The sequence below is a fragment of the Plutella xylostella genome, chromosome 22, assembly GCF_932276165.1.
Source record: "Plutella xylostella chromosome 22, ilPluXylo3.1, whole genome shotgun sequence".
NCBI classification, from domain to species: domain Eukaryota; kingdom Metazoa; phylum Arthropoda; class Insecta; order Lepidoptera; family Plutellidae; genus Plutella; species Plutella xylostella.
Window position 1 is genome coordinate 6206326 of NC_064002.1, and position 26002 is coordinate 6232327.

General features: G+C 35.1%; 2 protein-coding genes across 4 annotated transcripts; both read right to left on the minus strand.

Annotated features, from left to right (window-relative positions):
- Positions 1–1400: 1400 nt before the first annotated feature.
- On the minus strand, positions 1401–18049 carry LOC105392381 (elongation of very long chain fatty acids protein 7). Of its 3 annotated transcripts, none has more exons than XM_048628930.1 (7): positions 17865–18049; positions 5084–5262; positions 4244–4434; positions 3741–3821; positions 3019–3318; positions 2127–2484; positions 1401–1976 (listed from the first exon to the last, which is right to left on the minus strand). In XM_048628930.1, the coding sequence occupies exons 2-6, from the start codon at positions 5142–5144 to the stop codon at positions 2194–2196; spliced, it is 924 nt and encodes a 307-aa protein (XP_048484887.1). In that variant the 5' UTR covers positions 5145–5262; positions 17865–18049; the 3' UTR covers positions 1401–1976; positions 2127–2193. The 3 variants fall into 3 exon arrangements, with proteins under 3 accessions (XP_048484887.1, XP_048484888.1, XP_048484889.1); XM_048628931.1 differs by having other exon boundaries at positions 2123–2484; XM_048628932.1 differs by lacking the exon at positions 17865–18049 and adding an exon at positions 6185–6350.
- A 717-nt stretch (positions 18050–18766) lies between these two features.
- LOC105392396 (elongation of very long chain fatty acids protein 4) lies at positions 18767–24095 on the minus strand. The gene is made up of 5 exons (XM_011564012.3): positions 24041–24095; positions 23149–23336; positions 22275–22343; positions 21629–21928; positions 18767–19166 (listed from the first exon to the last, which is right to left on the minus strand). The coding sequence occupies exons 1-5, from the start codon at positions 24093–24095 to the stop codon at positions 18960–18962; spliced, it is 819 nt and encodes a 272-aa protein (XP_011562314.3). The 3' UTR covers positions 18767–18959.
- Positions 24096–26002: the final 1907 nt, after the last annotated feature.

The window sequence follows — 26002 nt, forward strand, 5'->3', positions numbered from 1 at the left end:
GTGGCTGCTGTAAGAGCACAAGATTAACTGCTCCGTAAAATCAGAAATTTATAAAAGGTGCAATTTTATCAGTGTATGTATTTCGTATCGGCGCACCATTCATTTTATTTGAGTAGATTTTAAAATATTCTATGAAATAGCGTTTGATGTTATAGTTGATGCGATACTTAAAATTGTTCAGTAGTTGGGATAATTGACCTGACATCGGGAATTACACTGATAAAACTCCATACTGTATATTAAAAAAAATTATGTGCATTAATAATATCTCAAATTAACAATTTGTTCAAATTAAACATGGCATCATCTTGGTACGTGTTAATTTGATTAGCCAATCCAACATTTCATTGACCGGGCTCGGAGTTCAAACTCGCGTGGACAATGCTTTGATCGTCAATTGTCAACATGACAATGAGGGATCATTGTTACGGTTCAATATCTTCAAAGGTCAGATTTACGTTTACAAGTGTTGGTTTTTGTTTCCGTTTTAATTGACATTGGGTATGAGGTTGCAGCCTTTCTATTGTGTAAGGAAATTATGTACTTACTCGTTATAAAATTGTAGCATAATTCTGCTGAACTTCGCCTTGATACGCTTAATTAATTAATTAATGGAATTGCACGTTAATTACTTATTCCTTTATGAGAGCTGAGACCATATCTGTTATGCCACCACGACTCTAATAAATATTATTTCACTTTTACTTATATTCTTAAATCATTTCAATGTGTAGTAGATAGTTGAACTGTTGATCTTTAGTCTTCAACCAGTCAGACTTACCGGTGGCTATATTAAGAGCTTTCATTATTCACACATCCTATTCTTTATCGTTTGTATCTATCATTATTCATTGTGGTATCATAAAGATGACATATCTGCAGAAAAAAATACCTTCGGCCACTACACGGGCTCGCTATCGACGTCGATAAACTTGTTGAATGCGCGTTAAACCAATCGCAAAACCGTATTTATGGTGAATCGCGATATAGTGACGTTTATCTACGTTGATAACGAACCCGTCTAGTGACAGCTTAGTTTTTAAAGTGAAAGATTTTACTGGTAATGGTTTTTTAAATGCACACGTCAGTTTCGTAGCGCCTGGGCGAATTTTAAATAGCAATCAGCAAGCCTTCCATTCCTTGTGTAATATACTATTTTTCAGGCACGTAACTTAATGTTATGGTACAGTATAAAATGTATAATATATCTACTTATTTAAGTAGTGTCACATTAGTTACAAAATACCTACATTTTAAGCTCCTGACTTCTCTGTGTGACTCTTGCTACTTTGGCAACAGCAGTGCTCTTTAACACGACTATTAATTTTTAAACTAACAAACTCACTACACCTCGTATTATTTAAAAATTATGTTTTAAAAACATAAATAAAAAATATGTATCAACAAAACCGTTTATTGCTGTTTCAAATTGAATTTGTACGTTACAGCTTACTTAAATACAATTTTTGTGGTTTGTTATCAATTCGACGTCACCACAAGATCTCCAATTAAATTTTTATAATCTTTTTTAATGAATCTTGGTTACCAGCACTATAATTATACAATACATGTCATAAGTTTATGCATGTTGCATGGAGGTAAATAAGTATTAGGTACTATGTTGGAAATTTACACAAAATATTGAGATCAAGTGATGATATTATATTTAGAATACCGCCAATGACAGAATATTATAATTGGTATACTTATATATTTTACATTAATTTTATTATTTTTACATTTCTAAATTGTACGCTTTATGTGCGTTCTTATAACACTTATATTTGAGCATTAATTATTGATTGGTAGATCGATAAAATTAAATAACTAACTAACACCTTTCTAAATTTAACATGAGTGCCTACACTAAACTGATTTAAAATATTATATTTATTTTTAAAATACCAACAGGTATCTTTATTTACAATCATCATTTACAATGCCATTAGATTTTACGAAGATAAAATATAATCTAACCCCCTTATTCATAGAAAAGTTACAATACGTTTTAACTAATAAACTGTTTTGTCCCTCTCTGTCAAAGAACAAATTGTACTTTGTCGGAGAGGGACAAAACAGTTTATTAGTTAAAACGCACTGTAACTTCTCTATGAATAAGGGGGTAAGTATATTATTATACTCACAATATACTTTATAGGTTGGTACATTGAATTATAACTTTTAGCTACAAAATCAATCAATTTTCTTGGTTGTCGTATCACGTTTGATGCCATTACTCAATCCGTTCGCTACATGATTAGTTTTACCATTTTGCTCCTTAATCTGTGAGGATTTTTCTTGTTTTTCCGTTCCATTTTCAATTTTCTTGTCGCCAGGTTTGCCGTAGGCTTTGTAGTAGAAATCGTAGAAGAGGTAGTAGAAGAAGATAGAGTTGGGAAGCGTGAACACGACGGACCACCGCGGGTACCCGCAGTCGTAGAAGAGAAGTTGCGACGAGTGGAGGAATGCAATGCAGAACTGAAGCTGGAATGAGAAAAAAAATATGTTATTGGCAAAGCTAATATTAATAATGCTTAAGCAGCAGCCTAAAACATTTACTCTCGTGCAGGTACCTAATTTTATTTTTAGCGTGTTAGTGAAAAATACGAGTCTATAGACGGAGTCTATGATTTGTAACCGTTAACCGAGATTCCTACAAATGGCATAGTTTACAGGAGCGACACTGACCGCTGCCGCTCCCTAATAGGCTAGTAGTAACGAAAATTTCTAGTGGTAGTGCATAACCAAATATTTCTGCAGGCTACTTGTCTTAGCTCTTAAATAATAATTTAGCAAACTTTTTATGTAAACACCTAGTATTGCATACGGCGATACTACACAACTGCATTCGACGTCCAGTTATACATTACATTGCCTAGAGTTGAATTTAGCAACTGAACGCAGTCACTGCGATGCAGGTGGTCAGCCTAATTTATCCTTAGGTAGATTTACTATGCACTACACTACAGTTCAATATAAATCTCGAATATGCACTACATTTCTATCACAACCACTCACCATTTGCAACGTAGTGATATGTTTTTTCCACAACAAATACGGATGGAACCGGGGGCCCATGGCTGCGAGCATGTAGTACGTATACATGATGATGTGGACGAAGGAGTTGATCACCCCAATGAGCGTCCCGTGGCCCCCGGGGTAGTACTTGGTGGCTCCCCAGGAGATCATCGGCATCACGGTGTGGTGGTACATGTGAAGGAATGTGATCTGGCGCTCCTTCTTTCTGATGACGAAGAAGACTGTGTCGAGCAACTCGGATATCTTCGCCAGGAAATAAATGTACACCCCTCTGGCCACCTGGAACACAAAGAAATGATAGCTTATTAATTACGCTCTAATACAGGCTGTTTTATATATATGAGAACTTGCTGACGCCATGTCGCTGTTTATGATGATGAGTATGAAGATGAAAGAATACCAACTGAAAAATATCTGCTAGTTAGGAAATCAATGCATGGAAGATAAAATCACCAAATGGCGATTTTATCGTTATACATATAAAGTATTATGCTATTGCATTTTTAGACTAATTCAATACTATGCACATAAATTAAAGTTAGTAGGTAGTTATTTTAAATTTTATTTATATTAAAACAAATACCTAGATCATTCCAATCAAGGGGCACCTAGTAATATACGCCTAAAACTACTTGCTGAGGGTATAATTGTAGTCGGGATCATCCATGTTATAAAATAAAATGTCCAAAATGTAAACTTACTCGAATAGCTTCAGGAGTATCTGAGAAATCAACAGGCTGGCATTTCCAACTATATGTCCTTAGCCATCCAGCATCGAGACCCTGAAATTGAAAATAAATCCGGTTTTATTATAAGAAAACACCCTAGTGACCCTAAGTCTGCTATACCTATAGCAGAGTTCGGGACCTATTGACGAACCATTATGACTGAACTTTATTCGTCACTTCAAAGGTATTTAACCAACTTTACGGTCAAATATTATATTTAATATGATTTAACAGACTTGTGACCGGAGCAAACTCTATTGTACTAGCTTAGGCTAGTTTGGATCCCATGAGTTTAAATATCTCCAATCCGTTAGCCAAGCATGGAGGGTTGTGGTTCGTCAGTCAGTGAATAATCTACCAATACTGGACATAAGACACTTCCAAGATTTCCAAGTAGCACTAAAACTTGCCTTGGCCATTCGGGTGACTATTAGGTATTCATAAAACTTATCCAAAATTAATAAAGAAAAACTCACCTCATAAAACAACCAGCAACTAACAAGAACTTGGAAGAAATTATACACAACCAATGTCTTTTGTAATTGGAAGGGTTTCTTATCCGTCATGTACCTCGGGCCCCATTTGAGTACGAAGTACAGGTACAATCCAATAATGGTGAGACCAGGGACTGGACTCCTGATCAAGAACCAGTCGTTGGTCCTGGGATCTGAAGAAAAGGAAACAAAGTTATTAGTAATATTATGATAATTTTAGATAATATTTTTGATAGAATAACTCGCGGTCATGATTATTTTTGCAAAAATAAAGCAGCTGTGTGATATTGTATTTGTCGGTGGTGAAATAAGGAGGACAAGGTGTTCTTTGTCCTTTACTCTTTACTGCAATATAGGTATTATTCTGTCCTACGCACATTTCCTCACAATATTTATCTTAGCAAGTGTATTTCTCAATAGGGTACTTAAAATGGTCATCTATGGGAGTGACAAACTCGTATAAGTTCAGTAAGTTATGGCCTAAGTTATTTTCATTACTTATTAAAGTTTTGAAATTCATGGTGTACCTATCTATATTATATAAAGTTATGTTAGTTTAACAATTAAAATTCCATAACTGGCTATTTATAGGTATTTAGATTCAGTAATCAAACCGGTTGCAAACCGGTCATGTTAAATTGAAAAGTTGATAAAATCTAAAAATATCGGTAAAAAATTTAGAATTTAGTCATACTGACCGAAGTTTTAGCAAACTTTTTATGTAAATAAGTACCTACTACTATCTACTTGTACGTATTGGACCATTACTCAAAATCTGAAGTTACTCAATTCTTAGTTAGTGTCAACTATAATTAAACTTACCAGCTAATTCCACAAACAGCCTATTGTAGACCCTAGAAAAGGAATTATTGGTGTCGGCCATCTTGGCGCTTTCCTTGAGTTCCGGTTGAACTACTTCCTCTTCCGGTCAGTATAATCCGCTGCAGATGTCATGAGAGAGATTTCGGCATTTTATACACTACTGCCTCCTCGCTCACTTCCTGAAATTGAGAAATAATAAACTATTAGCATGGACACCGGACAGTTAGTGTCTGATGCTCGGGCTGATGCTTCTGTAAAAAATCATCGTAGGCTCATTGATGAACAATGATTTTCCTGTACATAGTGTTGCATTTTTTTTTAGTAAGCTGAAAAAGGGTGATTCAAGCGGTCAATCTGAATAACTTTTGTTTTGCCCCTCTGTGTTTTGGTTTATGTAGGTACCTCTACCACCTTCAGCTACCACTACTGCAACACCATGTTTATTAGACGCAGATGAGAAAATGTGTGTAAAAAAATATGATTATGAGATAATTTTCGTTTTAATGTTGTGTAAGGTGAGCTAATGAATAAAGAATATCTAGGTTATAAAGTTCCATCTTTGGTAGTAAATTTGCGGCAAGAAAACAATACAATAACGTAGGTATTCTTGTTAAGGCATCGCAACTGCCTGTGGCTACGATTGCTTCTATTCTTGGTTGATTGACGTATTATTAAATATTTTTGTTTACATTCTTATTTCTTACAGATGGTGGTACTCTCATTTACTAACTGAGATACACTTGCTGAAATTAACTAGGTAAGTATTCTCAGGTTTATAAGAACTCCCCAAAATTTGATTTAGGTGCAACGTTGACTATTTCAGATTTATGCATGCATGCTTGATTTCTAATAATTATATTGAAATCAGACTGAACATTTTTTTTTTGATTATGGTAGGTAACCCTACATATAGGGACTTAGAGGTAATATAGTCAGAAGTATAATTTAAATTTAGTTTTAAGATGGTTACATAAAATTTAAATGTGTTTATGCATACAGATGTCACCATCTCTATCAAATTATATAAGGTAATGTGTCCGAGCACCTAGTAAATGAAGAACCCAAAATTTGATTATTATCAGAATTATAACATTTCATTACCCGACGTATAAGCAGCACAGATCTCATTTCCAACATTTTGAACAAACTAATGCAAAACTTATTGATTGAAAGTCCGCATAGCGCAAAATTCAGCGTTATAACCTAACACTGAAGGTCCATTTTTGTTCAGTTTCCCGCAGCACGTGTTATCGCGAGGGGTACGCAGACGCGACTGACGTATTTCTCCCTTCTCCCTTCCCTTACCCCCCCTTCCCTCCTGCCCATTGTATGTCTTCTTCACCCTCGACCCTCCACTCTCACCCCAAATGAGAGGAAATAGTAGGGAGCAATGTGAAATATGGTTTGCACGTTTACAATCATGCAATCGATTAAAACATTCAGCGAGACTATAAGTACTAAAATTTTAAAACGGATTAAGGTAAGTATTTTATTTAGCTACCTGATGATGATAGTTGGTTTACTATGTGCATTTATTGAACTTTTTAGTATAAATAAAACGTTAAGTAAGATGTACATGGTACTTTTCAGACCACAACCACATTATAATTATTTAAATATATTTTTACATAGTAAGCTTTCCTACATAGGTACGACAACGGACTAACTACATGCACTATGCTTTCTTAGGCAACTGAACCACATACAGTACATCTACCATGAAGGACTATAAGTCCAAGCGTTAAGGGCGATATTACGGCATTATATGTGCAAATGGTATAGAGAGACAAGTTTACTTGACAAGTTAGTGAGGATTGCAACATTTGTTGGGTATGCCTATTTGGCCTGAATACCTAAGCATACATAATATTGCTCAGTAAATACTGAAATTACTCAAAGTCAAACACAATAAGCCTAACCATGTGAAAAATATCCAAATCTAGTAGTAAACTGACTAATTGCACTTTTTTTTAAAAATAACTGTTGCCTCTCCCTACGTGTGCTTGTATGTGATTTGTATGTATTCACTATGTTGCAGATTATACTTTAATATTTAAATATATACCTAAAGGACGAAAATACTATTTAATACTCATGACAAACTTATGAGTATTAAATAGTATTTTCGTCCTTTATGTATATATTTAAACATTTAATTGGGGGGGGACGTGGAGGGATATGGGTTGGATATGGCTAACTGAGCCTCTAATACGGGTTTTGCTATTTAGGAAAAAGAAAAAAGGTTACGTTTTCTCTTGTCATCTGCATACATTATCTGTCAAAAGTTTCATGTAAGTTTCCGCTTGAGGCGCCACTTTAAGTTTATGCGAGAAAACGTAAACTTCTATAGTTTTTGACAAACTATCAAACCTGTACCAGACCCTCTGAACTAACAAATTGTATATTTACTTAATTACACCAAATATTTTTTGAGCCTTTAAGCTTCTTAGGTACATTTACCATTTAATTTTAATTATAGTTTGGTGTCTTTGTATTCCTACATTAGAAGCGTAGGCTTTAAAAAAGGTATCAAGCGGCTAAAGGCATCGAGAAACTGATAAGTAAAGTAAAGTAAAGTAAAAAACGTTTATTAACAAATTGCTTAAGTATTTGTGATGTGGCTGCAAATTCCACACAAATAATGTCTCGTCACATGAAGTAACGTCTCGTTTGACAACTTAAATTTCTGACCAATCGACTATTATTATTATCGATATCAACTTTGAACTGGTTAGGATATTTTTATACGTGTTTGGCTACTTTTTAAATGCTTAGGTACCTTAACTTTTTTTGTTCTATAGCGTATATAAAACATTTGAATGTTACCGTGAAGGTTTCTGTGCTAGATTCCGACAAACACGCGAACTTTCGCTTTTAAAAACTCAAATTAAATTCATAGCTTTCACTGTAACTATAATTTGGACAAGTTGGTTGGTTTGTAAGCAGTATGGGATAGTTAAGAAAAATCGAAAAATATGATGTTTTGAGACAGATTTTATCCTTTGTTAAAAGAGCGATGAAAAAAGTGTAAAAACAACCTTTTGTTTCACACTTTTTACAGCGCCTTTTTACCAAAGTATAGTCAATTTCTGTCTACTCGTTGAGATCTTCTTACATTGTAATCGTTCACTGTGGACGTAGGTGTCTCCCTAAAAATGCAAAACACTGTCCAAGCCGAGCATTCCTTCAAAGTACTTCAAACTCTACTGTAAAGGCATCAGGCCAACGGGATGTATTGTAGGACGTCCCACAATACGTTTAAATTTTAAACGTATTGTGGGACGTCCTACAATACATCCAACAGCTAGTCATTTATAATCCTATATCTATTTAAACTTTAAATAGATATAGGATTATAAATGACTAGCTGTTCCCGCGCGCTTCGCTTCGCCTTAAAAAGTTTTCCCGTGGGAATTCCGGGATAAAAAGTAGCCTATGTTCTTTCTCAGGGTCTATACCGTATGTATACCAAATTTCATTCAAATCCGTTCAGTAGTTTTGGCGTGAAAGAGTAACAGACAGACAGACAGACAGACAGACAGACAGACAGACAGACAGACACAGTTACTTTCGCATTTATAATATTAAGTAAGGATAAGTGATATGTTTCAGTCGATATAGGTACTTAGTTAATAATTTCCGGTAGGTTTGTTTAATATCATGAGTTAGTAACACGTAGAATCATTAACAAATTGCACAAAATCTAGATAGTATTAATTCAGCATGGGCTAAATTATACTTAATTAATTAATATTTATTATATGTTTCACATAGGTAATGTGCAGCGGAAAAATTGAGTCAAGTTATAGGCACTGTTAATATTCATATTCAAAAATATATTTTATCCGGTTTATGTAAATGCCTATATGAACAAATTGTTTGCTTATGTAAGTATAGCTCAAATATTTGATGGTGCACCTCATACCATGTACTGCAACTGCATGCCTTTACACCTGTAGGTCCAATATGGCTGTTTTATCCCACAATTGTCTTTTATAAAATTTTAATATAAATATGTAAAAGTAACACTGTTGAAGAATTAAAATTGTGTAGCATTAATGTCAAGTGTGTGCATAGTATCATGAAAAAGAGAATGGTTTTCAGTGTGGATAAACAGACAGATTACATCCTCTGCCAGGAGGAGGAGCTCATGACCGCTATGTAGCGACGGTGGCGATGACGGTGCCGTATCGGAACGTATTATTTAGCTACTATGTTCGTTTCTCGTGGACCATTGATTTTTTTTATTATACTCACGGGCAATGAAAAAGTTCCACTCACAAAATGCCGACACCAAGCGACTCAAATTTGTTTAAAATTTGAACAAAATATTATCGTTTTTAGTTGGTAATATCCTGATGCTCTTTTAAATGTACTTCAATATTGCAGAGGGAGTCATTAAGCTAGCCTTCTCCGTTTAGTAGTAATTTGGTGCTTTTCTCAGTCGAAACATTTCATTGCCCGTGAGTGTATTTTACTTTCTCTAGGTCATCTGCAAGAATTACTTTGCTTTTATGTTTTATTATATTTATGCTATGCGGTAAAAATAGATAGATCTTCATGGAATAATGGACTTCCCCGTACTAAGAAATCAATGAATATAATCATCAACTAGATCATTACCTTGCTGTAAAGATGACGTATAAAATGATGATGAACTTGACTGACAATATAATTATGATATTGCAATATTCCAAGTTTCTTTTCCTTATATATCTTTGTAATGTATCTAGACTTACAGAAGCAAAATTATAAAAACAAATGAAAAAAAAAGGATTTTTTTTTCGAAATTAAAGCATATTCTTGTAAATAGCATATTCATATTCATGTTATAGATCCTGATCGATCAAGACAACGTGAATTTGAAACTGAACCACATCAAAACTGATCCATCCGATTGTCAGGTAACGTAATTATGAGTTGACTACGCATAAACACACGTCAAGCTTGTCATGAAGGGACCTTTATTTCATTCGTGTTAATAAATAGCGTAGTTAATAGGATAATCGGTGCTCATTATCTGATAAATATTTCCCTTTTCCATCTATTATCAACCTGTCATTTGTCACGAGAAACAATCGAGAAGAGCTGCTGTAGTCCTACTTCCTGGGTCCTGAAAAAATCAGCTTTATCCATCGATGAATGTTCAAATCACGTCTCCTTTATAAAATATTGTACTGTATTCAGCGATTTTAATTCGTACTAAAAAATGTTTTGGCTTGTTTTACTTTTTGTTTTTTTTTGCTAAAGATCTTACGGGATAATGGGGTCCACCAAATAAAAAAACTAGTAGGTCTAAGTATAATTAAAAATTACTGATGTGCTATATCCTGCCAAGAATCGGTGTTTTTTGACGCTGTAGATAGGTTTTACTGTACTTTTTCATGCAGTTCTCTTTAATTTTCAACGCTCTACCACTGGTCACGCTTGGCATCATTTGGATGTTATATTAAATTTAATTCGTTATGTGAACGATACATCATCTGATTATTACGGTTCTACCTTTTTTGGCATAAGATTTATTTGCCTAATCTCGTATTGCATAGTAACGTTTGGTCAAAGTCTCGTTACGCCGAAAATCGTATGGCATAAATCTCGTTTAGTAAAAACTTATTTCGCATAACATTGTTTAGCCTAATAATGGTATGGCCAAATCTTGAATAGCCTAATAATGCTATGGCATAGGTTTATTAGGTTTATACAAAGTAATAATATTCGTTTGGCTTTAACTTTGACGGAGCGTCTCCCTACATAGCGCAAACTGGTGCCTTGTATTGTTTCCGCTGTTTGGAAAACGCTCCGCTCCGCTTCGCTGCGCTCCGCTTTGGTTTTGATGAACATGTGCACCTAACACGCTCCTCCTCGCTTTGCTCGTCGTCGCACCTATTTTTAGGTTTCGATCTCATGGGGTTTGTAATAATTATATTGGTCGTTAACTTTCGATTTTTTGATCATACAATATCGTGATTTTCGGGATGTAAGAGAAAAATACCACAATTTGTACATTTACTACGTACTTAATATATTATTTATTAAGATAACATTACGAGAAACAAGATTATACATAGGTATAGACGAACATAAATTTGAGCAAACGAAACTTAGGTGTTTAAAGATTGTGCCTTAAGAGTTTTAGACGAAACGAGCCTTATGCCACATAAGTCTTGGCAAAGTGATGGTTCGGCCAAAAAAGTTTAGACCATACGAGTTATGCGAAATGAGTTTTGGTCAATAAAGATTATGCGAGATGAGCGGAACCCGATTATTACATAAGCACTCTCAGGTGGTGAAAGTTTGCTCGGTCATGTGTCACGAGGAGATCTAATGTCAGAATTATTTTAACATTAAATAGAAAACGGTTCAATCGGAAAAGGAAGTAGTTTTTTTTTATTATATTTTATTCTAGTCACCTCATGCTAAACGTATTTCAGTTCTTTTGGTACTACAAAGCCATGGGCCGCCAACTACGCTACTTTTTTTTCTGTTGATATTTTTTCCCACTAGTCCTTGAATTTCTGAATGACCCCTATTTGCTATTTGGCCCTTGTGGTTTCAAAATCTGCGATTTTGTAGCCCTGCGCTGTTTGCTTCTGTGGTGGAGTTAAACACTGTAAATTGCAACCTCTGCCTCTGTGGTTAGTGGTTAGAGGTTATGTCAGCAATTTTGGTACACAACTATACATTCTTATGTGGTTTTGCGTCAAAAGAGAGGGTGACAGGTTGTTTTTGAACAACCATAAATTCGACAGGCAACAAGTAAAGACAATCATCTCTGTTTTTTTTATCATATCGTCAAATTATAATTTCCTCCGACATTCACAGTAACGTCGCTATAGCTCGACAACTTCGTGCGCGACCCTCCTTGCGGGGTGAAAGAAGTGGCGGGGGCGAGGTAGCACGACATTTTAGAAGACGAGTACACACGGAGAAAAGTGTGCCCGGATAAATCTGGCGATGACGTGTCACTATTTGTGACGTAATGTAAGAGTACCTAAATTATGTTGATCAATAAAAAGGTTCTAAAAACTAGTTTCATTATTTAGGGTGGATTCGACCAAGCTCGAGTAACTTTTTACTCACGATTAAACTATCAGTTACTCGGGATTAAGCAGATTTTGCATTCTACCAAACCTCGGCCAAACCAGCACGGCACACGGTTCTACAGAAAACCCCCGAAATAGTTGCCGGGGAGTGGGCACGAGCTAGCAGTAGTTGGTCCATGATTCGATCAGCCAGGTTGGTATCGCCATTTATCATCACACCCCAGAAATAAAGGCACATATAGGTAGTACACACTCGATTTATTCGGAATTACCGATCTTACAAAATACACGAGGATGCACATGATACAGTTGGATTAACTTTGATAGCGAAACGTGGTGATCCCTGCGGAAGGTTCACAACCGACTCGTTCAATAATTTAAATCAGATTAACAGTCCATCCCTGCTCAACCGACTACCCACCTTACCTTTTTATTTTTTAATATGCACCGTCCACAGATTCCACCCAACTGCCAACATTTCAAGTGACAATTTGACGTTTCGATTAATCGAATGAATTTAGTAAACCTTAATATAAAGCAAGGTAAACTCAAAATCTTCTTGAACTCCGACATAGTTTTATAATGCGATTTAATCTATTTGCGAAAATGTACGATTTGTGGTTTTTGACGTTATTTTATTGACGAATCATAGATAATAATAATATGATTATTAAAATTCAAAAGGTAAACATTCCAAGGATTGTGGCGGTTCTGGCCTCAACACTCATCCTAAGACTAATGGTCTCAGGATCAGTGGTCTCATGTGCGTCGAACTCAGATTATGACAGATTTTACAACACATGTGGCCGCCTCGACTGCTCGGCCGAGACTGCCATAATAATGACGTGCAGTGCACGCGTTGTCCTTCCCCGCGACCTCTCCCGCTACCCGCTGTCGTCTTGGGTACCTCGTCCCCTCCGCGTCTGTCACCCCGCAAGGAGGGTCGCGCACGAAGTTGTCGAGCTATAGCTGTGAGATGCAGGTGACGGCTCGCAGATCATGTTAGGTTGTCTATCTCGCGTGTTGGACCCTCGTAAAATAAATTATTTCCATCTCTGCCAGCTACGGTTTTAAAGTTGAAAGGCAAGGAGTGTATTTCTCAACGACCACTGCGCTAAGACGGGCTAAAATAACTCAGCGTATCAGTGTTAAACTGGTTAGAGAATTTATACAATTATTTACGTAACACAGTCATCAAAACAACGAATTATATTACTACGTAGAGCTGGTTTCTCTCTAATTACAACCTCTTTCAAATTCGTCTTACCTACCGGAAGGAAATACCGGCAAACCGGATTTAGTTTTTGCAATTCGCAACCTTATGTCATGGTGATAGTGGTCTGCAGATTTACATTAAAAGCTAATCACATACTTTCGTAATCGATTAAAACGATAAGAGTTGTGATTCAATTTAATTGAATGTTATCGGTACATTTATTGTCTACCAAGCGCAATATTGTTTACCAAACATAAGTAACACGGTAATATGTTATCATGAGCTGGTAATAGTCCACTGTTGGGCATTAGCCTCTCCTAATGAGCTATACAAGTAACTATACACAGAACACTATGTTCTCAACCTTACTTTTCTGGTCACTACAGCTTATCTGTCTCTAGTGTCTAAAAGTTAGTCGGCCCAGCAGCCGTCCCACGCTAGATCTTTCGTGGTCTCCATACGAGACCTTATGCTTCTTCCCAACGTGTAGGGTTTGATTATACGTAAATTATTTAGTGTACGGATAAAATGAAGTAGATTTACACTTGACCAAACTAGAACTAGTTTCCGAGACCGCAACTACCTCGATTAAAACAGAAAGTGGTATAAGATACGTCATAGTGAGAGTGAAGTTAACTATGGTTAACCCCGGTTGGTTGAAGAACATGAATAGTTTACTTTACCATATTACTGTAGTTATGTTACCTTTATTTATTGAGTTAATTATTATTCTATCAACTTTTAGTACAATATCATGGATCGGATAAGATAAGTTTTGAAGTTTACAAATAATTGAAAGAAGAATGTGACAAAATGACAACAAGAAAATACATATAATATGTTGTGGCATTTCCAGGATTAAAATATCACTCTATGTTTGTGCAAAATTTCATGAAAATCAGTGCAGTGGTTTAGGTGTGAAAGCGTAACCAACAGGCACAGTTATTTTCGAATTAATATTATAGTTACTCTGTTAGAAGACACGTTTATTAAGCACTTCGGTAATTCGATTCTGTCACCTCTAATAATAATAGTTCTTTACTATGATGATGCAATTTATTACGAATTTTATACAAAGAATGCATTTTAATAATTTGCTAAATACCTAACTGTTATATTATTTTTACAAATTTAGCCTCTTTAAATATAAGTGTATGACAAATTCTGGTCCTTTTCCATTATAGACAGCGTGAAGTTTTTTTTTTTGTGTGGTTTAAAATAGTGGCTAATGTGTAAATTAAAATACCCTAATTTGCTATACAATTACCTGCTATCTGGTGAAAGTAAATTCGTATCAACTCTACACTAGCTTGTGTTGCTTTTGTTTTACCCAATATAATAAACCCAAGAATATAGCGGTCATATAATTTTAAAAACTTACTTCATTATCATCATACTATGTAGGGTGTAGGTGCCAATAGTAATTAAGAAGGTATTATCAGAGTAATTTTTAGCTGATTCAGTTTTTTTTAAGTAAATTAGGTATGTAAGCTATTATATTATGTAGTATGATCATGGCTCACTCCTGGATAAAAATCTCCGTATGTGATGCTTAATCATGAAATGCAATATCACTGCCTTTTCTATTCTCCCTTCTGATTCAATTAAATTGTTAATCAAGTAAGAGCACTTAGCTCTATGCGTAAAAAATAAGAAAAAATGTTTTAAATCTGCGATAAGGCCGCCTATTGTACATTAGTTCTAGTCTATAAGAATGTTTTTTTTTGTATGTCTGATTTATGTGGTGTTCAATAAAGCAATATTCTATTCTATTCTATTCTATTCTAAATCTGTCTGACAAAACGTTATGCTCCAAGTTGTCCGATTTGTTACAGCCTCCAAGTCTTGTTTTTTAGGCGTATAAGACTACGGTATTTATTGAGGTGACAGTGATGGATCGATGTACCTACCTAGTACTTATAGCTAATAATAAATCGACTCCTAACGTTAAAACAACTCAACTGATTTTGATAAAACAAAGAAGAAAACAGTCTTGGTCACACAAAATTATATCTATACAAGTGCCATTGACTATATTATGTTCTTACTTAGAGTCATAATCATGACTTATAAGTATTATCATTATTCTGCATAAGCGTGTATGTAAGACTATATGAGAAGAGAAATTTTATTACCGTTATCACAATAATCACAACACAACAATTTGATCACAATAAATTATATAACCTTAACGCCGTTAGAGCAGAATTCTTCAAAATAAAAACGACTAGTTTTTGAAAAAGCAACACGAGCGCTAAGCTACAGTTTTACCTACTGAATTTCGGAGCTTTACCGTTATTAGGACTAACTTTTTTTTATAACAAGCATTCTATGAGTGGCATTTAGCTTCAAATTGGCGTTTTGCTCCAAGATAATATTCGTTTCGTGGCGACGTCAAATAAGGACAAAGAATATAATATAATTATGAAATATAAGTATAGTGCCACAAACTTATCTGTTCCGGTGACAGCTCACGTAAATGTGTAATATTTCTTTATTCTATTAGATTTTAAGTTTGCCAGTAGTTGTAATTCGCTCTTGTGGTTTCAATAAACCCATCTAATCTATATCAATACATAATTCATTAGTAAATAATGAGATATGGATCAATTTAGTTCGCTCTCACCGGAACAGATAAGTTTGTCGCACTATAGGAAAGTAATATCGTGATGAGTTTATAATAACCTAATACGGTTTCTGGATAGTTAAAGTTTGATAATTAACTGTTCTTTCATTGTAGCGCTTGTGAAGTGAAAGTATTCTAATTACCGCTGTACTTTATATAATTAAAAACATTATTTTGGACCTCTCTTTGTAAAACAAATAATATTTAAGATGTCTATTGTGTATGCCTTAAGCGTGCATGGTCAAACTACAAGATTGCTGAATGAAATACCAAATTATACACTCAAAAGAACCTTATTCTTCTTTTGGTGCCGTCAACTAACGGAGGTTGGCAATCATCTTGATTTCTTTACCTTAAGTACTTACTCAGACACAATATTGAGTGCATGAATGCAGGCATTAGTATTTTAACGAGTAACCAAACTTTAAACGTTATAATAATAAGAAGAATCATTGTTTTGCATAAGTTTAAAAAAAAACCACGTAAGAAACTTTTTCTTTGAAAATAATTTTAAGGCGAAGGAAAGGTCGTCGTTACCTACCACCAATACCGTATTAAATGTCTAATTTCAACTAGGTAAGTCTGAGTTTCAAAAATAATATGTATGAACACACGCTTTGCTCTCAGCAAAGCGCGTTGGTATTTTGATACTTTCACAAAAAGACTTAACTCTTCAAAAATTTAGGTTACATTTTGGTATAATAATCGCTCGATGACGTCACCGTTTTCACAAAAGATTAGTTCGTGGTATTGTTCGAACTAGAAAAGGTTACATAATTAGTGCTTTGGGTTCAGTAGACTAGAAAATATAAATGCATGTCAAAATGTCGCCGCTACTTTACAAGTGTTACAAATAAATAGAAGTATTCGCAATATAATATATTATCACAACTATTTTAACTGCGCTCGGAAAAAGGGTGTGCTATAGGTAAGTTGTAAGGTTACCAGGCGTGCTTCAAGATTTGGACATACATTTGACTTGACCAAAAAATTTCAATTTACATCAAAATCAGTGCAACTGCTGAAAAGTCGAATCATTACTCGTAATTGTTGGTGGGTTTTACAACCATAAAAAAATTATAGCACCTATAATCACCCTGAAACAAAATACAAAATATTTCGTAGATAACTTTATAACTTACTGCCTAATAGGTCAAGAGACTCAAGAGGTACTACCGAGTAGAGCAATACACTTAACAGGCTAGTACCGTGGTATCTTATTTTATTTGCAAAATACGATGTGTACATTAGGCAGTAAGTAACAAAAAAAAATTCATAGTTATAACAATCATTAAGTGCAAATGACCAATTTTGATCAGTCTATAATCATAAGCCATGTAGGTAGTTACTTTAGAGTAACTACACTAAGTTCTTATTTTGTCAAATGCTACTAACAGGATACTGTACCTACGTAAAGATAATGCTGAACCTATCAAAAATGAATTTGGACATTAAATATCAATTTGGCATGCTATATTTAATACTTAGAAGCATGGAAAAAAACACTCATTTTATGGCATACCGTTATTGTGAAATACCTACTTTGGTATTAATGGGTACCTTCGTAATATTATATGTACATATAAATTACCTATATTCATTGCACGTACATAGATTTCTATAAAGCCTACGGCACAGCTTTAATTGGTTTCGTAAAGGCGTTAGGGTGGTCATTAGTGAGGAATCGATTTGTCCACTAAGTGCATACAATCAATGTTGACGCAACTCTACAATCATAAAAAGACGTAGTGGCAATTGATGCGTTCGGTGCATTCAGCAGAAAATATTGCAAAATTGGGTTGCAATTTCAAACGTCGCACATCAAGGCATTTAGTTCAAACCTTTCTCGAACTAAGTAATTCGACTCCCAAAACAGCTATTATAAAGCACACTGACCTTTTTGTCTAAAACGTCGTTCCGAGTTCAAATTTAACTGGCACAATTTTTTTGACGCACTGGCTGGCGAGAAAAAGATTGACACGCGCGATTTTGCCGGCAGAAAAACGCGGTTCTTTTTTTGAATGTAACGGTTGGAGCGAGTGGCCGGCGGAGCGGGCGGATGGTGACTGTCTCGGGGCTCCGGCCTGCGCGGGAGCCTGCGGATGCTACTTACTTCCACATCCACAAGTTCCACTTTAAAATGGACAGTAAGTAGGTGAAACCGCGTAGGTAGCTCGGCAGGTGGACAAAGGAGGTTACAGCTAGTGGACATTTGAATGAAGTGACTGAAACTGGCTTGGCTTAGGTAATATTTGTAATTTATGTCGAATCATGGTTAATTTTCGATCGTTCTAGGCATATCATATTTTCCTAGTTGGTTGGTGTTTGTGTTTGCTGAGCTCGTGCTCACTATAAAGATGCTGTTTATTGTTTAAGCCCCAGGAAAAGGACAGAAAGTAAGTAAGTACCTATTCGTTTCTAGTGTGTCTGACAAAAAGACTGAGACAAAACGAAATTAATTAGGAATTCTTAAAAGTTTCCATTCTGTTATGCATTGAATTAATTAAAAATGAATGTTTTGTTTTAAATCATACAGAAATGAATGTTTTGTTTTAAATTTTACACAGAAATGCGGGTCCAAATCCCGTGTGTGAACCCATCAACCAGCAGTGCAGCAGCGTCTGTGGTTATTGTTCCAAGATTAGGACAGGAGTTTCGACTTTGGGGGCTTGGTTCAGCGAGCTGTTGGAACTACACACAAAGAAGAGAATATAATATCATGACTTTTTGTAAATAACAACAATCAGAGTTATACAAACAAAACTAGACTATAGATAATATATTGTTATATCAGGAGATCTCGATAAATATATTTTATTAAGTTTCAGCATACTTTATATACATACTACATTACAAAACATGAGTGCTGTTACGTAAGCAATATTAATAAAACACTCGACTTAAAAACTCATCAAATTAAAGATACTTAATTACTTGTACATGTAAGTACATACTATTTTTACAATAACATAGTATTATTCAACTCAGAAACTATTCTGCCAACAGCTTTTTTTCTTCTCTTATTTTTTCCGCCCTCATTTTCATTTGAGTTTTATAGCTTTGAAAATAGAACCTCATGAAAAGGGCAAAGAAGGAGCAAATAAGAAAGAGACAGAAGTAGTGGAAGAAGCCAGGTATAGGACAAGGACTCCATTTTTGCTGGAAGTGAAGATTGGAAACCACCATGATGAACTGGATCTGAAAGAAAAGACCTCATCAGCATCATTAAAATATATAGAAATCCAGTCATGGGTTAGGTGAATGTTTTTATTCATAGATACTTAATTCTTAAGGCGCAGTTAACTAAAATGCAGTTTAATTTCTCTTAAAAAATAAATCATGTCAGTAATCAGTCATAATTCCTCCATGTAGGTATATTTGTTACTTTTTCACGGGAATGTAACTGAACTATTTTTTACGAAATTTGGTGTGAAGAAAGGATGTTATTTTGGATTAACACTAGGCTACTTGGTATGCCACAATTTCCATGGGAAACATTTTAAATCGAAGCGAAGCCCTCGGGCACAATTCGTTCAGGATATTATAGTGGCAGAAGTAAAGCAGAGCAAGATACACAACTAAATGAAAAAGTGGTCCTAAAAGATATGTGGAATCTGGCCTATACAGGTTTTTATATTGACCAGTGTAACTTGTGCTAATATTAGATAGGTATTTAAATCGCAATCTGCAAATCTTGACCGCACAACCAAATCTTGCTATGATATTATCATGTTTAAAAAAGAAAATATATTATTCGGCCATTAAATGTTTTCGCATTTTTGCTGTACTCGTACCATCAATATTCTATCAATCAATCAAATAGTATTCAGGAGCAAACTGAAATGATTACAAAAATATCAGCAACTTTGTAAGGAGTCATTCTGATATTCATAACTCAGTTTTATATTATTTCTGAACAATGCAAGGATTTCCTGATGAATGGGTTAAAAATTTTCTTTTAGGTAGGTTATTTACATGTCTACTATAAAGTATAATTGCAAATTTTTGATGGATCTTCGCTTTCAAATATAATTTTTAAATAAAAAGTAAAATGTGCTAACATACTAAAATTCTGTAGGCACAAATTAGATGATACCTATATCTTATTTGATTGTACTTTTCGTATGATGGATATTATATACCTAAGAAAGGAAATATATAAGTGCAAGTTAGGCAGTAAAAGTAAAGTTATAATAATTTTATACAGTGTGTTGTTTTTCGGACCCGACAAACTTTAAGGGTGGATTCTACGAGTAATTTCATCGAGAAAAAACCACTTTTTCTTCTTCTTTAAGAAAATCATATCTCGAGATTTAAAGGCTTACGGATATGAAATAAAATGGTTTTATCCGCAAAAAGTCATCTCTATCCAATAAAAATATCCACAACTGCAAAGTTACATAAAAAAAATAAATTCAAAGCAACTTTAAAATGGCCGCCATTTCTAGAATATTGAGATTTGACCCATATTCTATTCTCTGTGGGGGTGTCAGTACCTGCACCTGGCTCTCTCGAATGGAACCTTTGTGCATATCCCCAAGGTCTAAACTGCCTTCCTAAGCTTGGACCATTTCCCACCACGCTGGTCCACTGCGGGTTGGTGGGTTCACATATCTAGATGTGCTAAATCTAGATATGCAGGTTTCCTCACGATGTTTTCCTTCACCGTAAGAACGATGGTATACATTGTACTTAAATTCAGAAAAGAACTCATTGGTACATGTCAGCGCCGGGATTCGAACCCGCATCTCTGGCGTGAGAAGCGGGCGCTTACCCGACTGAGCTACCACCGCTCTCCGACTGAGCTACCACCGCTCTCAGACCTTGACCCCACATATGGGGGATTTTTACTCGATGAAATTACTCGTAGAATCCACGCTTAAAGTTTGTCCGGTCCGAAAAACAACACACTGTATATTTGATTTGTTCCGGAATCGTCTTAATACAGTCCATCCATAATGAGTATCGTACTTTTTTCATAAAACTAAATTCCAGACAGCATGATGGGCAAATAAGTTGCCGAAAAATAAAATATAAATTGGCGTTTCTCCAATAATTTTGAATCGAATGAGTGTTAAAATTATATAATTATAATCAACAAGCTACATGTAAACTTCCCATATAGCAATCGCACGCATACAATATTCTGCCATTACGATTTAAAGCAGGCTCGCAACTCGCAACAACTAGGTAGTTACTATCGGGCTTATTTTAATTTTTTTTATTTATTAAAGAAAGTTATATGTTAAATATTTAATTTCTGTTTTGTATACTTCATTAAAAACGTGACAGGATGCGGTGACGGGAACTACACCGACAAGAGCAAGGCTCTTAAATTTAAGAAAAATATAATTAATTAGGTTTTCCTTATTGATATACTTATAAAGGTACACCTACATATTCTAGATTTTTAGAATGAATTTTTACTATTTTTAGGTTTGAAGCTAATAACGGAATACTTAAAGTAGGTAGGTATATATTTCTATTTTATCAGATCAATAATTTCGTCTGAATAAAAATAGTCCTACGTAAACTTCGTCATATTGCCATTAAAAGCTTAAACTATGTTTAAGAATTGTTTGTTAGCCCTAAACATCTGTTTAATACTGTGTAATTATTGAATGTCCAGAAATCTAAGAAAAGACGTTTACATTACTCACCAGTTGCACGGTCGTCAAATGTTTCTTCCACCAGATATACTTCGCATAGTCCGGCCCTAGAGCCGCGATACCGTAGTACGCGTACATCAACACGTGGACGAAGCTGTTGATCAGTCCGACGACCACGAAGTTGTCCGTGGGATGGTACATGAGGTGCAGCCAGGTCCACGAGACCATGGTCGTGTGGTGATACAGGTGGAGGAATGTCACCTGGTTGTCCTTCTTGCGGAGCACAAAGAACACTGTGTCTAGCAGGTCTATGTGCTTCGCTATGAAGTAAGGCTTGATTTCATTTATGACCTGAAAGAAAATGGTGGGTGCTTAGAGTATATTATACAATACTCAGGGTGGGTGTGAGTGTGAGTGCCGTTGAAATAAGATTAGCTATTAGTAGCGCCAGTGTTTCATATTTTCATAGTGTCGATAGACGAGCGCATACATTTTGAGCGGCTGCACTGATTTGATCATGATACGTGCCCAATTATAATGACTCAAACAGCAAAACTAGTTGTATTCGAATAAGTTCATCCGTTTAAAGCGACGACATGGCCACAGGAAGTCAACATACTCTCGCTAAACTAATAGTATATTGCTTTTTATGCATCGAGGGTTAGTAAAATTATCAGACGCAATGTTTTGTTTTTACCTGCTGCAAGTCATCTCCTTTTGGACACCGCGTTGTTATAATTCCATGTTTCAGCATGTATCTAGCATACTGAAATATAAACATAACATTATAAATACATTGCATAGCAATAAACACATCAGATACTTATTGCTACTGCCACTAGGGCAGTTTTGAACCTAGTGACGAAATCTAGTGCCTATAAGTATTTTGTACAACCCACCATATATAATAGAAGCGGATAAGATAATTCGTGCAATATCCCGACGACTGCGAGATAGGAATTTTGACCGTCGCTCCGGGTCGTTCCTGTCTCAAAGGATATCCGTGGCTATACAGCGCGGAAATGCAGCTAGTATAATGGGTACATTTGAGCCAGGTACGACCAGGGGTGGCCTATTTTACTAGATATATTATTATTATGAATTTATTATTATATTTAATGTAATATTTTTGACGAAGCACGTTGCTGATGTTTCTATTCTAGTGATTTGACGATGTATATTACAGAAAAATCTATGTTTTTATTTTTATATTGACGAAGCATGTTGTGGATTATTTATTGTTTGAATTTTTATATTATTATTTTTTTTGCATGATTGTATTTTGAAATTATTTTAAATTACATATAATTATATTAAAAATAAACAATTTGAATAGAAGCGGTCGTATCTCAGTCGGATCCCTGATTCACAAAGGGTTACTTTATACTGACAATAAACGAACGAACGAGCTGTCGTGCAATTGGCACGTTTAATACAGCGAGGTTGAGTCGTGGCTCGCGCAGCAGCGCTTCAAAACTTCGTTTTTAGTCATATAGAGTGACCCCCTAGGTACTTACAGTCTTACACCGCCACATAGAATAGAATATAATAAACAGAAACAGTACACTCACAATGAAAACTAAATACACCGAGTAGGCCACTTGCAGCGCGTTGTACACTAGCAGCACAGTGTTCAGCTTGTACGGCTGTCGGGTGGCCATGAAGTCGGGCAGGAACACCAGGACTATGACCAGGTAGGCCACCAGCACGAAGAACAGGCCGAAGCCCGTGTCCGCGAGTGTCCATGCTTCCGTCGGATCTGGGACATGGAAAAAATGATATGGTCTACCGGGAAAATTGAACAATTTTCCGCAAGAAACATATACACAGAGTGTTGCAAAAGTACCAACTTATTTTTTTATAGAAGCTTTGTTTGTCACGTGACTAATATGAAAGAGCCAGGAATAGGAAGAGTCGTTTTTTCTGCATGTTCCTAAAAGTCCCCCTTTTGGTTTACTATAACACTAATTTTTATTCATCTATAAATTAAAGTAACAATGCATAAAGTTTTTAATTTTGTTTTACAACTATTGCGGGTACTATGCGTATTTCATTCTTAAAATTGACCTGTCTATGTTTTTAAGCTATGTTTGTAAACTAGCAAATTCAGCACAGTCAGGTTAGCTAGGTACCTAGGTGATTTTATAAAAAACATCGTATAAGTACTTAAACATCGATGAGACATGACTTGTCCATACCGAACTATAATAGTTCATTTCGTGTCCATAAATATTCATAAGATTAAGCGTCATCGCTGAATTAATTTATTACAGAACTGAATTACCAGTCGATTCGTCCGAAAACACTATAACCTGCATTCTCAGTCCGAATTTCTACACTTCTCTAGCAGTGGAAGAAAAACGCGAATTGCTGCACTACCTCCGCGCCATACAAATTCGTAAATATTTTGCCAGAACATTTAATAAAAATCCAGTTGACTCTCTGAACGACAAAGGTACTTACTGACGTTTTGTACGTTTCCAAAATTCTCAAATATTCTATCGTAGGACGTTTCCATTTTTACTACGGATTATAGTTTATTGTTCCATAAATTCAATAAATTGACACTGAGTAACTGGATGCACTTGAAATATTTTAGATCACATTCTAACTTAAAACAATAGTTGTTGCTATGAAAATCGGCCAGTGAATGCTTTCACACAAAATTAGAAATGGGAAGTTAACCAAATACGGAAATGAACTATTTAATCGAATTCCTTTGTATTGTAATGGGCCCTAGTGAAAATTTATTTAATGAGGTTCATGACTGTACTCTAACGTAAAGGGTGGAATTTATTAGTGAAAGTGGTAATGATCAACATATTTTCATGGTGTTAAAAAGGGTAGTACGCTGAAAGCGGGTGACACTCGATATTCATGAACACTTATTGTTAAAAAAATACGTAGGTAAGAATTTCCTAAAGTCGTTGAAAAGTTTTGAATTGAGAAAAATACACAAATTTTATAGATGTAATTTTGATTTTGATCATCAAAGTTATCCACCGAATGAAAATGAAGAGTTTTGTAAGTTTCATATCTACAAGTATTTAATATGCACTTTGCCACAACAGACTCATTTTTTTAAACGCTTAGTTTAAATTTAAATACCTAATAAAATCTAAATTGTTATTAAAGTTTATTGAAATTTGGTAAATAATTGATTTGCTCATTACCAATCTCCAGGTAGTGTGGTATTTTAAAAAAGCATACTAATGTTTACGTTTTGAAACTCTTGCTATGTTTAATTTTTGAAGTCACTGACGACTGTACACCGTTTCACCGGATAATCTGGGGACACGGGAGTGCCCCCACCAAGTCGAGCAAAAAAGCGGCACGGCCGTACCATCGTTTTCTCGAAGCAATTCAGGCCATTTTCGACCCCCTGTAACTTCGTTGTGGATAAAACTAGAAGACTGAATTTTCACTAACCATGCAGGCATTGTAAAGACACGGTATATTTCAAATTTCATTCAATTTGAACCAGTATTTATTTATTTCTTTATTTTCTATGGATAAACAACAGTAATAGACTATAAGTAACTTAAATTTAACATAACAGTAGTTTAAAAATCTCTCACTCACCGATCATAAAAATTCTAAGGCACTTCTAGCAGACCTAGAAGCTTCAAATTTGGAATATAAGTAGTGTTCAGTGTATGAATCAAGGGAAAACTAAAATATTTGGGGGCACGGTAGTGACCATGCCCACCAACTCGAGTAAAATTTTTCAATTTTGGTCCCTTGATAGGTACATAACTACTTAAATAATTTCATCATCATATCGTGCCCCCACCAAGTAAATTTAGGCGCACGGTAGTGCCCCTGCCAAATCGAGCAAAAATTCCCGTCATGCAAATTAAATCCGCAAAGGATGGATTACCTACCTACGGACAAAGCACATCAGGCTACCAGTGCTACCACTTATAGTCAAATTTTCTTAATGTACAATGAACTTTGTGTATTGGAAACTAAGGTTGAAATTTAATTGGGAAAATTTGATGCAGTACGAAGTATCAAAGTTACGTTTATTCATTACGTACATTACGTAGCCAAAAATAAAGATTCTTGATTCTTATCTCAAGTTTGCGATTTATGTAGGTATGTAGGTACCTACCAAACTAAGTTAACGCACCTAGAAGGTACCGAAAAGAAAATAAAGTAGAACTGTCTACAAAATACAAAAAGAAATGAGATCCCATCAAAAACAATACTTGTCAAAAAAAACAAGTCTCGTAATACGTAAATAATTAAAAAAAATATTTAATGCGATGACCAAGTCAATATATTTATATAAAACATTTTTAAGTAAAGATTTTTAAGTTTGAGATGCGTGCGGGGATAAGACTTGGTATTACATGGATCTCACAACTTTTTACCGTAGAACAACCGAGTTACGAGACTTGGTTTTTTTGACAAGTATTGTTT